We start from the raw sequence: 15,266 nt of genomic DNA on the forward strand, positions 1-15,266 counted from the left end.
TATGAGGTGTGTATAAAAAATAAATGAACTTTGAGTTTAGTTTAGACTTTGGTCTTAACTCCAAGATACCTTCTTTTATATGTAAATATTCTAGAATTAATTTGTTTTTGGTCTTTTTGAGACAGGGTCTCTCTGTAGTGGGACTGGCTTGGAACTCACTAGGTAGACCAGGCTGGCCTTGCACTCAGAGAGATCCACCTGCCCTGCCTCCTGAGTGCTGGGATTAAGGGTGTGCGACACCACGTTCAGCATATTCTAGAATTTTTTAAAAAGCCCGAAAATCTGATCTGAAGCACTCTAGATAAGTGATGTTCAATCAGTAGTTTGTCCAAAACATGTAACTTACTTCTCTAAGCCACATAATAAAACCATGGCTGTCTCCAGTTTGTTTGCTATCATTTGTTTTTTCACTCTCCTTCCTCTATGTCCCAAGCATCAGCACACCAAGCTTAGCTGGAAGAATAGCAGTGAAGTCACAGGCAACGCCATGTGGAGCACAGTCTGCTCTTGGCTATAGCTATGAGCTTTTGAAGGCGCAGTGAGCCTTTCTTAGCTGAGATGTCCTTATTGTCAAAAAACTAGACAAAAATAGTAAAAGAAAACACAGTACAATCTGAACAAATCTTAGAAGGCTGAGTGTTGTACCATTTTAGAAACATGTTTTCGCTTTCTGAGTTTTGCTTAATGATAGTCAACTACAATGTGAAATAATAAATGAAAATGTCCAGAGATAGTCAATTCAGAAGAAAAGGAGCACAATGCAACCTCATTCAGTGTCTGTCCTGCCCAAAACATGAGTCATCCCCTTTTCCACTGTAACTGTACTTCACGTACTACCCACCTACCAGTCATGTCAGGAGCCTCCCTGATTATCAGAGCAACCACCATATTCAAATACTTCTGGGTTACTTAATAACGGCCCCCAAACCCTAGAGTAGTGATGCTGGCAATTTTATTGCAGAGTATTATTATATTTATATGTTCTATTTTATTAGTCATCATAAACCTCTTATTGTGTGTAATAAACTTTATCATAGATATATATGTGTGGGGAAAAAAACGCAATATTCAAAGAGTTCAGTATAGCCTGTGGTTTCAGGCATCTGCTGGAATCTTGGAACATATCCCCAAAGATTAGGGAGACTGCTGTACATGCTTCTTTTCTCTCAGGGATATTTAATTTAGCTCATGATCTGATCAGTTCTCTTACAAAGTCACTCATCCCTGTCTGCACAGTATGGTGTAATACTATGGTTGAAAACCAAGCCCGGTGCCACCTTTCTGGGCTGGGATTCCAGCTCCATGTCTTCGTAGGTCAGCTATTTATCCTCCCTGTGTGTCTGTTCTTCCAGCTATGAAGCTATATACAGGGACAGTGTGAAGAGGGAATGGGTCAGTAGGATCTGTCAGTGCCTGGCTGAGTCTACAGTCTGCATAAGCCTCTACTGTGAATGACCAGGTGATGACTGAAGGGACAGTTGTGTCTTGTGATCATCTCTAGACCAGTTGCCATAGCCAGAGTGTGGGGCTGGATTCCAGGTCTTGTCCTGTGGTCAGAGGACGAAGTCTATGATGCACAGCTCTACTGGCAATCAACAGTTAGAATGGGCGGAGAGCCAGGTCCACCCCAATAGTAGGTGCTGTTCCTGAAGAAAGGACACAAGGTCTGAGGCAGACAGAAGCATCACATGCTCACAAGGCCTTCCAAGAGCTGCCCACTCATGCTAGGATATTGTTTCACTGAGGAGGAAACTAGGGACAGTGAGGTTCAATGCCCGCCCCAGATTACCCAGCAAGAGTCGCAGAGCCAGAATCTGACTGAGAAGTTTCTTATTCAAGAGGCCTCTCTGGGGCTTGGGCTATTGCTAAGCACATGTAGGTAGAGCACTTTCTTAGCATGTGAAGCCCTGGATGCTCACCTCCACATACACACTTTCTCTCTCACATATTCATTCTCTCTCATATTCATTTTCGCTACCCCCCCCACAACTCTGCCACCAAAAAGGCACTCTGCTTTCCTTGCACTTTTCATTCTTCTTGACCCTATCTTTTTATAAACTCCTAAGGTACTTAAAAGCTTCAAAGCACTTTGAAATACTTGCAGGGACAGCCCTCTGGGACAGGGAAGCCCCAGCCGAATGCAAAGAGGACAAAGAAGCTAATGCTTCCTTTGGGGCTTTCAAGAGCCCAAATTCTGGTGAAATACCATAAGACTTAAAGGGTTTGTGAAGGACAGTTTTCACTATGTGTAGTTTGATCTTAAGGGAATCCCCCCAGAGTGCAGCACCTCTCACCCTCTTGGGACTGTGGCTGTAAGGAGTTCACAAAGAACCCACATCTGTCTCCCTCCCCAGGCAGCCTCAGTGCTCACAACAGCTGCCACAATAAGCATTCTATAAATATTTAATTGAGCACAAATGGATCTTTCCCCAAACCAGCAAGGGCTATAAATCCTTCTGGGATTGCCATGGTCACCCTAATTTCTCTAGATTTACACTTAATATGGTTCACTCTGGTGTAGTCATAACAAGTATAAGAAACCACCATGATATCTCTCTAGAGGCTGTGCAAGCTGCCCTACTGACAACAAGGAGTGATGAGGATTTGAATTCAGCTCCAGACATAGAGGGAGGAATGGGATTGACTAAAGAGACAGAAGCAACAGGATTTAATGAGCCACAGGATAGTAGAAAGCCAATGTTTCTAGCTTCTTTAGTGCTACCATTAAGATAAAAAGCCTTTTGCCCTCATAATTCTTGCCTGCTGTGCTTCATGTGCTCAAAATATTTCCTCTTAGTGTCTAGAAATTTTTATACCCTCATCATATATGACTCTTCCTTATCAAACACTCCAGTTCTGTTTTTAAAAATATCTTTGGTGACATTCACTGAAAAGCCTTCACAAATACATGGCCATCTGTGATGGTTTGAATAAGGAATGTCCCTCATAGGCTCCAAGTATTTGAATACTTAGTTGGTGGCACTGTTTTGGGAAGGTCATGGAATCCCTAGGAGGTGCAGCCTTGCTGGAGGAAGCGTATCACTGGAGGGTAGTCTTTAAGAGTTTAGAGCCACATCCCATTTTGAGAGTCTCTCTCTCTCTGACTCTGTCTCTCTCTGTCTCTCTGTCTCTGTCTCTGTCCTCTCTGCCTCTGTGTCTCTGTCTCTCTTGCTGTCTCTCTTTCTCTCTTTGGCTCTCTGTGTGTCTCTCTGTCTCTCTCACTGTCTCTCTTTCTCTCTCTGTCTCTGTGTCTCTCTCTGTCTCTCTCTCTCCCTCTCCCCCACCCCAGCTTCTGGTGCCTGCTTGAAAATGCACTCTCAGCTTTCCATTATGCCTTCCCTGCCATGATAAACTCTTACTCCTCTGAAACCATAAGCCATGTAAGTTGCCTTGGTCATCATAGTTTATCACAGCAACAGAAAACTAACTAATAACACCACCTGTATTAGTTACTTTGAGGGTGATTGTGACAAAATACCTAACAGAAATAAAGAAGGAAGGACTTATTTTGGTTTGTTTTCAAAATGCCCACTTTGCCCTATGCGCTTAGGCAGAACATTCTGATGGCAGGAGCATGTGGAAGAGAGCTGTTCACTTCATGGTGGACCAAAGCAGAGAACATAACAGAAGTGGCCAGGGATAATATACCCCCAAGGCCTGCCACCAGTAACCAATTTCCTCCATTTAAGCCCATCCTTTCTAAGTTTCCTGAACCTTCCAAGGTAGCGCCACCAGCTACAGACCAAGCATTCCAAACAGAAGCCTGTGAAGGTATTTCAGATTCAAATCATAACCTCTGTGCATTTAGAATCACATACATAGTCCTATACTGCTATCTGAGTAATTTTTTTGCTGTGAACTTATTACAACATAGCATATTAATTTGAGTTTAAGTTAGTAAGAGGTATTCAATATCATATGCAATCCTGATAACACCCATGTAAATTTAGGGTGATGAAATTTCTGTGCAGCCATTTGTACTGGGAAGGCAGCCTTATTGGAGGCAGCTATCTTCTAAGAGCTACAGGCTGTTCAGAGGAGGAGGAGGTTGCATGATGGGGGCTGGTTTGTTTTTCACTTTCCTCTTCATCTAAGTAATAGGGAAAGGAAACACTTTCTTCCTACAACTGACACCTCTGATAGGATAAACCAAATAAGAATACTTCTCTTGAATGATTTTCTGTGGTTAATCTTGTTAATTATTTTTTTTTTTTTTTGTCTTTTTTGAGACAGGTTCTTCCTGTAGCCCCAGTTGGCCTGGAACTCACTTTGTAGAGCAGACTGGCCTTGAACTCACAGAGATCAGCCTGCCTCTGCCTCCAAGTGCTGGGATTAAAGGTATGTACCACCACGCCTGGCTAATCTTGTTAAATTTTTTAGAAAAGTTGTTTTGTTTTGTTTTGTTTTGACAGGGTCTCCCTAGTGCCAGCCTGCCTGGAACTCACTATGTTGACCAGGCTGGCCTCTATGTCAGAGATCCTCCTGCCTCTGCCTCTGATAGTCTGGGATTAAAGGCATGTACCACCATGCCCAACATGAGAAAAGTTTTAAGAAAGGCCTATACATAGGTAAGAACCACCATTTGCTATTGATGAGGAAAGATATGGAATTCTGATTAGATTTTCAGTAAAGAAAGACAAAAGGGGAAGAATTATCATACACTGGAAAAGAAAGCCATTTCTCAAACCCTCCTGGCTGAATAGGAAGTCGTGCTACTGTGTGCTCATGCGTGTGTGACAGTCTTCCCTGTGAGCAGGACTTTGGAACCCCAGACTTTGGAGAAGGGCTCTGAGGATGTGTATTGAGGCAGGCCAATGGCTATAGGTTCCAGGGATGGGTCAAGTGTCCCTGTGTCCAGTTTGATCCTGAAAGGTACTCTTCAGGAGCTTTCTGAGCCTGTGACTATTCATTTGCATTTTGAAGAACAAATTCTTCAACCAGTGGTTGCTGATGAACAGCATTCTCATGTGACATACTTCTAAGGCCTCTGCCTAGGAGACAGGAGAAGGAAAATCGCTATGGTTCTGCATTTTCCCTGCATGCCTTCAGAGGTGGCTTTCACAGGCCAACTACCTTGGAGGCCTCTGGGAGCAATGACTCCCACCTTAGCAACTTGCCAAATCTTTGCCATCTATACTGTCTAACCGTGTTGAGTATGGGACCGAGTGACAGAAATCTAGCTCACTTCATTCATTATCACTCAGAATCTGCTATTAAAACTAGAACCTATTCCTGCCTGTTCTGAGAACTTTCTTTAGATTCTCTAGATAACCTCAGGCCTCCAAAAGTGTCCACAGTCTATTTAGTCACAAGGTGAACCTTCATGTACACTCCAAGTTGCCATTGAAAGGAGCCTCTATTCCCTCCCCTTCTCTTTCCTCTCTCCTCCCTCACTTTCTCCCTCCTGTGCTCTCTTCTTCCCCCTAGAATCTATGTCCTGTTTCATTTATTTTTTATAAATTCAAAGGTACTTATAGTTTTAGTATTGGCTTGCCCACCCCCCTGGCTCGCTTAGCTACCTTTCTTATATAGTCCATACCCACCTGCCTATGGATGGCATCTTCCATAGCAGGCTAAGCCCCACTACATCAATTAGCAATCAAGAAAATCCCCCCACAGACATGCCAATCTGATGAAGGAAATTCCTCAATGTGTATTCAGGGATTGGTTTTAGTTTGTAATCAAGGATCTGTTAGGTCCTGAACAATAACTGCTGCCTACTTGACTCCCAGTACATATGCCACATGTAGATGTTTGGTGATTATGCCCCCACTCTTTATGTTCTCTGGTATCTAAATTCAGCAAAGAAAATCAGAAGACATTTCCTTGCCCTTGATAAGAGTAGACACTAGTTGGATGACAGTTAATAGGAACACATAATTTATAAATATGAACACATTGATGCTAGTATTCTACCTCAATCCTCAAGTCATGGCACCATGATCAGGATGGGAGGATTATCTACAGAAAGATAGACTGAATCCAACCCTTGCCTAGGTGGGAGATGTGGATGATAGTTGAAATGAGGGGTAATAGCCCAGGTGAATGGATGGCATGAGCTGCATGGGGGCAAGTGACAGCAAACTGTATGTGTTTCCAGGCAAGCTGATAAACTGGGTGGACAAGCTTGACCACATGGGCAAACCAAGAGCTACTTGTACTTCTGATAGGACCCCTTAAGAAAACTATGGCCATTGATATAATGGGAGACTTCTGAGGAGGGATGGAAGCAGCTGTTCTCTATTCCAGCAGCAATGGGAGAGGGTTTGTGTGGCTAACCTACACAGTATGGGGTAGACAAGTACTATCTTCTAACATTAGAGGGGCGATCATGGCTAAAACTGTCTCTTAAGCATACCAGTTCCATCCCTCCTCTCTCATCTCTCCCTACCCTTGGAAATCAGGTACTCCCTCCTCCTTCCCAAAACACCGAACCACTGATGCTGTTTAGTCTATCCAAATTAATAATGTAGCCCTTTACATGTTTCCAGATTGAAAATAATTTTACTTCAGAAATTCGAAAGCATTCTTCCATTGTCTTTGAATTTGAAGTGTTAGCTGAGCCACCAACAGCCATGTGACCCCCAGCTGTGTCTCTTTATTCTGAAAGGAGAGGAGACTCTAGCCCTCCATTGGTCCCAGTGCTCTGAAACGTTCATTTGAGGTGGGTCTGGACCCACCAGTTATGTGGCCACTCTTTCACTTGACAAATGCATGTGATCTGCTCTGATCAGCTCTCTTGATTCATCTTAAGGTAATTCTCTCTGCTCCATCCTTTCGGTTCTCCCTTCCTGGAAATCCTGTTATACTGGCATCCTGAGCAGTCTTCAAATTTTCTTAACTTCCTTCTTCCTTGTCTTAAGATAATTCGCTATGCTCTATCTTTCCTGTACTGTCTCTCTGGAAATCTATTATACTGGCTTCCTGTGCACTCCTGAATTTTCTTAACTTCCTTCTTCCCTTGTCACAGCTATATCCTTTTGCACTACTTTCTGGGAGATTTCTTCAATTTTTGTCTTCAAAAATCTTTTCATTTAGAATTTCTGATTTTCTTCTTAAATTTCTAGGGTCTTTTCAGGCTGCCCTGTCTCATACTGTATCCTGTTTTTGTGTCTTTGCTGACTTTCTCTCTGAAGATATTAAAGTTTGGATTTTCATTCTCTTATCCTACTAGTTATGTCTCCTCCAAGTTACAGGTTTTGCTTGTTTTTTGTTTGACTGCTAGAGGTTGCTGTATGTGGCTTTTCTCATTTATCTGGTCTGGTAATCTTTGATTTTCTGGTTATATTTGAAAGTGGGGACCTAGGAAGCTTTGAAGGCATAGTTAGAACTCACCTGTAGTTGACTATGTCACTATGGGATGATGTACTTAGGTGTAGAGTCTGATACCCAAAGACCACCTCCCTGTCTACTCTCTGGAAGGAAATAGGCCTGACTGCCATCTGCTGGAATGTGGGCAGAGATCCCCAGTTTTCAGCATCTTGACCTACCCTTCACTGAACCTGTGACCTTTGGTCTAATAACCTTCTCCACCAGGCTGTGGGAGGCAGTTGCCCAGGGAGGAAGAATGGTGAGATGAGGGACTCAGCCACATTTTCTGATTATGATGGGGTTTCTGCAAGTGCAAACAGAGTTCATTCTCAGCTCTCCTCCTGCAGCTTCCGTCACATCCTCTATCACTCATCCATTTATTTGCTTTCTGGCTTCCAGAATTCGTTCTTCCCTGTTCTCTCAGCTGCATGAATTTATTGATTTTGAAAAGAGGAACAAGCAAAAGTCTACAAGCCACCATCTCTTTTAAGAAAGTGATATTGGCCAAATACCTAAATTCTACTTAATTGGTTGGCTTTGCTTTTGTGGCTTCAAAGGAACTCCTGGTTGAGTAGATTTTTTTTTTCCTTGTGATGGAGATGAATTCCAGGACTTTGCACATGTAAGGCAAATGTCTTATCACTGAGCCACATATCTAGCCCTATATTTTATTAGATTTATTTTAGTGTTTATTTTTAGCATTATATATAATTACATAATAATGGGCTTCAGTATGGCATTTTCATACATATCTAGTGTATTTTGGTCATATTTGCCCTCATCACCATCGCTTGTCCCTGACAATGAGCCACTGATCCCCTTCCTCTTCCCATCTAGTCTCTCTTTCTGTTTCTGTGTATGTGACCGGGTGATTTTCATTAGAGTTGCTTACAGATTTTTACAGAAGAATGGGCACCCTACCAGTGGCTACACCACTGAAGAAAATGTTAATTGAATAGATTTTAATAGGACCTCATCTTGCTTTATTGTGGGTTAATCTTTTTTTATTTTTCAGTGCTTTTTGTTTATTTATAATGCTTATTAGGAATTATTTATTTTTAAAATTGAATTAAACAGGATTCCTGCCTGAGGAGCTGCAAATCTAAATTAGTACATAGGTAATTTCTGTTAATTAGCTGAATTTTCTACTCCCTGTCAGGCCATGGTCATTTCGTTGACACTGAAGCTCTGCTTTGAGTTATAGCCTTGCTTGTTGGAACAAGTTAGCTGTTACCATTTACGTGTTAACACAAGTGTTTCTTGCATTTTAACTGAATGTTTTTTGGCTTTTGGCCAAAACTTTTGCTTACTGTCTTCATGCAGATCTATAAGTGAGAAGGTAGTTTCTTTGAACTTAGTTCTGCTGTGACCCATTTCATGGTTTCATTTGATTATTCTGTATGGCATCAATTATGGAGGACAACACTGTTTTGACTGTAGTCAAAAGTTTGCAAGACGGAAGCCAAACAGACTGTGTTCAGACAGCAACTAAAAAGGTGTATTGGATGCTTAGACCTGAAAGTGCCAAAATAGCATTAACTCCAAGTCTGCCTTTCAGCTTGCATTTAATAAGGCCCTGAAGCAGAGTGTAGGCTTCCTTCAGTCTTTTCCCACTTGAACTAGTGTTAAAAAATCCCAAATATTTTCTATGATAGCAAATCCACCACAGAGAAATAGAAGTAGACCTCAATTTCAGGTGACCTGGCCTATTGCTGTAAACAAGAATGAAATGCTGGGAAGCAAGATGGCTCAGCAGGTAAGGACACTTGCCTCCAAGCCTGATGATCTGAGTTCAATTCCCAGAATTCCATCCACATGGTGGAAGGAAGGAACTGACTCTGCAAAGTTGTCCTGACTGCCACACATGTGCATTAACCCCACCCCCATATATACAGAAAGTAAATAAATAAATGTTAAAAAAGAAAAGAAAGAAAAGCTATTCTTGAAGAAATAAAGACCTGAAAGTAAAGTTTATTTATTTACAGAAAGTAAGTAAATAAATGTTAAAAAAAAAAAAAAAGAAAGAAAAGCTATTCCTTTGCTGACTGAAAAAATGCCCATAGCTACATCTACTAAAGCAACAGGACAGCTCTGGCCTGCATCCCAAAGCCCAGCTATGGCCTGCTTTTTATTATCCCTAAGGAAAGGATAGTTTTTACAGATTCAAAGGGTGGCTTATAGAGAAAAAGTTAATGAGGATGAAAGAGATTGAGGGGATGGAACAAAAGAAGAAGGAAGTCTAGAAAGGAAGAATGTAGCATGTGGATGTGATTCACAGTGTTAGACTATTATTCTCTGGCTCTTCACAAACACCCTTGAAATTTTTTGGTCTGAAGACTCCTGGCTGGCCTCATTCCTTTCTGTAACCTGAATGGAAATCTCTCCAAGTCCTTACCAAGGCTTTATGAGCTTAAATGTGTGTGTGTGTGTGTGTGTGTGTGTGTGTGTGTACACACACATTGCACTACACAGCTGTGTACTATCAGGCTCCATGTAAAGCTCATGTGAATCATTGATCCTCAAGTTTGTGTCATCTCAGGAGTATGAAGTATGGTGAGACATATTTGTGTACATAAGTCAGTTTGCCTACCATAGATTAAATACTTAGCTACAAAGAGAAAGAATAACAAAATTGTGAATGTTTTTGTTAACCCTTTGGCTTCTCTGGAGATGTTGTCATGGAGATATCTGTTGAAATTTTGCTTTTGGAGGCCTCCCTCTGGCATAGGGGCTGAGAACCATGGGACTGCCTGAGAGTGCCCAGATCCTGCCTCCATGTGGTGATAAGAGTTAGGCAATTTGGGAGTCTTTTAGATACACCCATTGAAGGGGTACTCCAATTGCCTCACCCTGCCTAGAAGAAGCCAGAGCAGTCTGCGTCCCACTTCCCTATCCCCAAGCTGGGTAACCTCTTCAGAGGATGGTGTGATAAGAATGGGAGGTAGGAGTTGGCTAGGCAATTAGTGTAAAAAGACCCCAAAGAAAAGTAGCCAGCTTCTTGGCTAAAAGTCAAAATGTCTTTGGGCCTCTTAGGAACATACTCCATTCCGAAGGCCAAAAATGTCGAAAGTATTCAGGAGCTCTTATCTAATCCTTAAAAGATTTTAGTACTACCTCTTCAGAGGAGGGAATGTTAAAGTAGCAAAAAGGCCCATTAAAAAAAGAAAAAAGAAAAAGAAGAGTATATGAAGTTATCAGAAAAAAAGTGATGAGATTTGGGAGGAGTTGGAGGGGAGGGAGTGGGCATGGATTTGATCAAAACACCTTATATGCTTATATCCCTGTATGAAATTCTCAAGAAATTTTTTTTAAAAAGAAATTATGGGGGCTGGAGAGATGGCTCAGCGGTTAAGAGCACTGACTGCTCTTGCAGAGGACCAGGATTCGATTCCCAGCACCCACATGGCAGCTACGAACCATCCTTAACTCCAGTTCTAGGGGAATCTGAAGCCCTCTTCTGACTTCGGCGGCATTGCACAACATGGGTGCACTCACATACATGCAGGCAATACACTCATACACATCAAATAAAAATAATAAATAAAATATATTTTAAAAAAAACTTAAAAAGCCAGGCGTGGTGGCCCATGCCTTTAATCCTAGCACCCGAGAGGCAGAGGTGGATCTCTGTGAGTTCAAGGCCAGCCTGTAAAAAAGAAATTGTGCTTTTGTGAAGTAGGAAATGTGGACAAATATACAGTTCAAAGATGCCTACAAAATAAATATGTCCTTTCATCTATTGAAGTCTAACCAACGACAAGGTTAAAACAATTAATTTTAGAATTAGATTCAGTTTTTCCCCAAAATTATGACAACCAGTTCTCTTTCGTGGTAGCCAAAGTGTGGCCTTTATGCATGAGAGACCATGAGGATTACCATTACTTCAGGTTATCTCATTGGCTTTTCAGTCAAAGCATCCACATACCATCTCAAAGTGAATTTTCTGAACTTGGTCCTATTGCTTTGAAATTAGTTCTATATTACTTGTCAAACTGATCTACTCAACATTCAGACATTAAACCCAATAAGTAGATTACCAGACACCTCTTTTTTAGTTATTCAATATAAAATTCATGGGGAAATAACTGGTTATACAGTTTATATAGTTCAACATATTGTGCTATTATTATTCTCTGTGTTGTGGATGTTTTTCATATCTGCCTCTAGTCCTTTGGGAAATTCAGCAAACCAAACATTTCCTCCAGCAAGGAAATAGTTCCCCTCCACTTCCAAGAAGTGACTTGACAAAATATTCAGATAATCAGAAATAAAGTTTGTGAGACCAGTTTGCATCTCTAGTATTCAACCTGTCTTGAAATATAACCTATTAAAAATAACAGTATTTAATGTTCACTTTCCAATGCGCCTATGACTCACATAGTCAAATAAATAGTTGAATGTTCTGTTCTTGCCTTTGATCCCCTCTGTGAATGATCTGAACAACAGAATTGCCCTGTGTTCTTGGAATTCATCCCCAGCTGATAAAGCAAGCTCATTTTAAGGATAAGCACTGAAGTCAAACACAAGTTAGACTATTTCAAATCTTTCCTTGCCAAAAAATTTCATTGTAAAAATAACTCAAACTACATAGTATATTCTGTTGGGATATTAGGTTATAGAAATCCAAAGGTCAATGTTAAACCGATGACTTTCTTTTCCTTTCTTTTCTTTTTAGAGATGGGGTCACTGTATTGCTCTTGAACTTAAGATCTTCCCAATTCAGGCCTCAGCCTCCCAAGTAGCTGAGATTCCAGATGTGTGCCACCAGGCCCAACTCTAGTTGCTTCATTTATGAAAAATGAAAACATGGAGCAAAGAAGTATAGTTCCCATGAGAAGCTGAGTCTGAAGCTTAGGAGCATGTGCATCCTGCGCAGTATGCCCCTGAGGGGTCACAGTGGATCTGTACTGTTGTAACTGCAGATGTTTAGTGAGGCAAATTCAAGTTTACTAACATCCCAGTCAAGTCAGAGGAGATTGTGGTAGAGAGCAGGAATGAACGATATAGTATGCACTTTGGAGAAGTTTAATCATCTGTGATATAATAATGAGACCTATTGCTGATGGGGAGAGCACAGCATATTATACAATGCAGGAATGAACTGAGCAGTATGGAACTTATGCCCAAATAGGATGCGTTGAACTGATACTAAATGTGCCAAAAATGCAAAAGAAAAGAAAAATAAAGAAAGAGGGTGATAAATGACAGTAATTAATTCATAATAGTTGGCTATGAAGAATGATCTTCAAAAGTACAGACAAAAAGTCGTTGAGATCCTCCCTTCTTTTACTAATCTGTTTATGTCTAAAGTCTCATTTCTGAATTCATCATGGTTTCCTTTAAAAGATAGGGGGTAAACTTCCTTTCAAATAAATATAGAAAGTTTTGAAGCAACAGTTGCTCTAAGAATGATGTTTAGGGCCAGCCTGCCCTGCTGCTAATGTGCTTATGCCCTCCTGCAGGGAGAGGATAGGAGCACCATCTGATCACCACAGCATGGTCACATGCTTCCAAGCAATTAAGATTTGATTGTTTATCTTCTTTGCAGGTGGGAAGGAAAGAATGAAAATGAAGTGGGCAAATGTAAAGAGACCGGCAAAGTTCACGTGACTGTGGATCTGAAATACTACCGACCAACTGAAGTGGTAAGGACTCCTCACCACCCAATGTGTGGCCATACTTGGCCAGCTGGCTGGGAAAATGCCCTCATGGAATGCCTGCTGCCAACCTTCAAAGCTCTCTATATCCCTCTCTGCATCTTTCAGTGGGCACTTCCCAAACCAGAACACAGAGAATTAAGTTTGAGATACCATTCTCACCACAAAAATCCATTGTACTATAAAGAAAACAAGAATAAAACACACCCAGGAAAATAATTGATTCCAGAAATGGAGATCATATATTGGCAAATTTCATTCCATCAGTCTATTCTCAAGTGGATCCCTAATACCCATGAGATGTCTGCCCTACCAAGCCCTAGACCTGCATGGTTTGTGGGACTAGAGGCCACTGGCTACCTGCCTATCTAGCTGTGCCGGTGCACATTCACACATGTGCACACCCACACACATGCTCATGCGTTTGAGTACAAAGTCACATGCATTCTAAAGTCATAAAAGGGCTCTCATGCATTATATAAGGCTCAGCTCAACTGCCACCCTGTTCATGGAGCCTTTTCTAGCCAATGTTCTACCACCACTAACTTCTCTCCCTTGCCTCTGTCTCTACCTTACACAATCTAGGACCTGTTATAATCATTTGTTTTCATGTATTCCTTTCTTTGCCAGACTCTGAATTTCTTAAGGATAAGGACTTTTTAAAAAGGGGTAGAGACTAACAAGATGGGTGTTTAATACTGACTTAATTTTTAGGTAGATAGATAAATTTCTAAATACAGAAGTTTCTGTATTAAGAAATAACTTAAGGGCCAAGAAGATGGCTCAGCAGGTAAAGGTGCTTTCTGTCAGATCTGGTGGCATGAAATCAATCCCAGAAACCTACATAGTTGAAGGAGAGAACTGCCACCCACAAATTGTCCTCTGACTTCCACATGCATGCTTTGGTACATACATACATACATACATACATACATACATACATACATACACATACAGAGAGACAGAGACAGAGAGAGAGAGACAGACACACACAGAGAAAAAGAGAAATATGCAATAAATAAATATTTTTTAAAAGAAATGGGGAAAACATGATGGAGGGGTTAGACAATGCGAGAGATAAATAATGCCTAGGTAGTTTTAAAAACCAGAGGGAACCATATTAGTCCAACAACCTACTGACAAATTATGCATACCAGATTGAGAAATATACATCTAGGCAAGGTTTATCTGAGAACAATTGGTCTTTCCCCAAAATTTATCTACATGGCACACAGTAATGAAAAGTACCAGACTGGTGGAACTAACCTTCTTAGATGTTTAACAGACATACTTTGAGGCCTATACTAATTTGGTCAGAGGGACATAAAGGACAGTTTTTGCTCCTTGTCCTCCTAGGTTGACTAGTTCCAGGGGACTGTGAGCATCTTTCAAAATGTTCTGTAATTGTGGTGAGTCACCTGCCCTCTTGATCAAGGAGTCTGAGGAGACCCCACCAGATGGACTTGAACCAGTGTCCAGTCTACAAAGAGGAGGGTCTACATAGAGGAAACATTTCCTCCATGCTTCCAGCCATGATCGAGTAGGACCTTTGACTTATCTTCACATAGGCGGAACTGGTAAAAGAAAGGAGCCAGGGGCTCCTCCCAAGCCCATGTGACCCCTGAGGAACAGATCTTCAAACGGCCTTAAGAATGAAAATAAATTGGTTTATCTGGACCAACTGTACGGCCTTAAACACCCAAAAGGAAAGTATAACCAAAGATTAAATGGGCCAACATAACTTCATAAGAGTCCACATGCATAGCTAAAGACTACATAACAAGCAACAATGCCAGATAGGAGATACCTTCTTTTGAGTTGTTGGCCAGGTTGCCAAAGGGACTCCCAGATAGTAACCCAGCATAGAACTGGGAAAATGAACAGCAGACCCAAATCTTATCTAAAGGAATAATGACAACTGATTGGTGCTAGATGAGGAACAGCTGACCTTCCTAAAACGACCTCTAGATAGGCTGACTAGATTCACCGAATAGACAAGCAGTGGGGAATGGCTGGGGGTGACTACAACACAGTAGACAGTATCAGGGATGACAGAGTATATGGGCTCTAGTTGGGGGCGGAGGCTATGGGAGGGTGCCATCTGAGAAGTGAGTGTATAGATGAATTCTTAAGATGGTTTGGGATGTTCTGTGTGATATACACACAAAAAAATCAACAAATTTTTAAAAATGAATTATATTTGAGGAGGAAGCATAAAAATTTATGTCATATTAATTAGTAGAGGTTATAAATATTACCATTGAAATCTACCTGATGACTTTATAGACATACACAGAT

General features: G+C 41.2%; 1 protein-coding gene across 1 annotated transcript in view; it reads left to right on the forward strand.

The window, feature by feature from the left end:
- The window catches only part of Gmds (GDP-mannose 4,6-dehydratase), a 710,626-nt gene that overhangs the window by 590,078 nt on the left and 105,282 nt on the right, over window positions 1–15,266 (forward strand). Inside the window, exon 9 of the mRNA XM_008836670.2 lies at window positions 12,860–12,956. Coding sequence (XP_008834892.1) covers window positions 12,860–12,956 — 97 coding nt within the window. The remainder of the gene's footprint in view (window positions 1–12,859; window positions 12,957–15,266) is intronic.

The sequence above is a fragment of the Nannospalax galili genome, unplaced genomic scaffold, assembly GCF_000622305.1.
Source record: "Nannospalax galili isolate Female #2095 unplaced genomic scaffold, S.galili_v1.0 scaffold737, whole genome shotgun sequence".
In the NCBI taxonomy this organism is placed as follows: Eukaryota; Metazoa; Chordata; class Mammalia; order Rodentia; family Spalacidae; genus Nannospalax; species Nannospalax galili.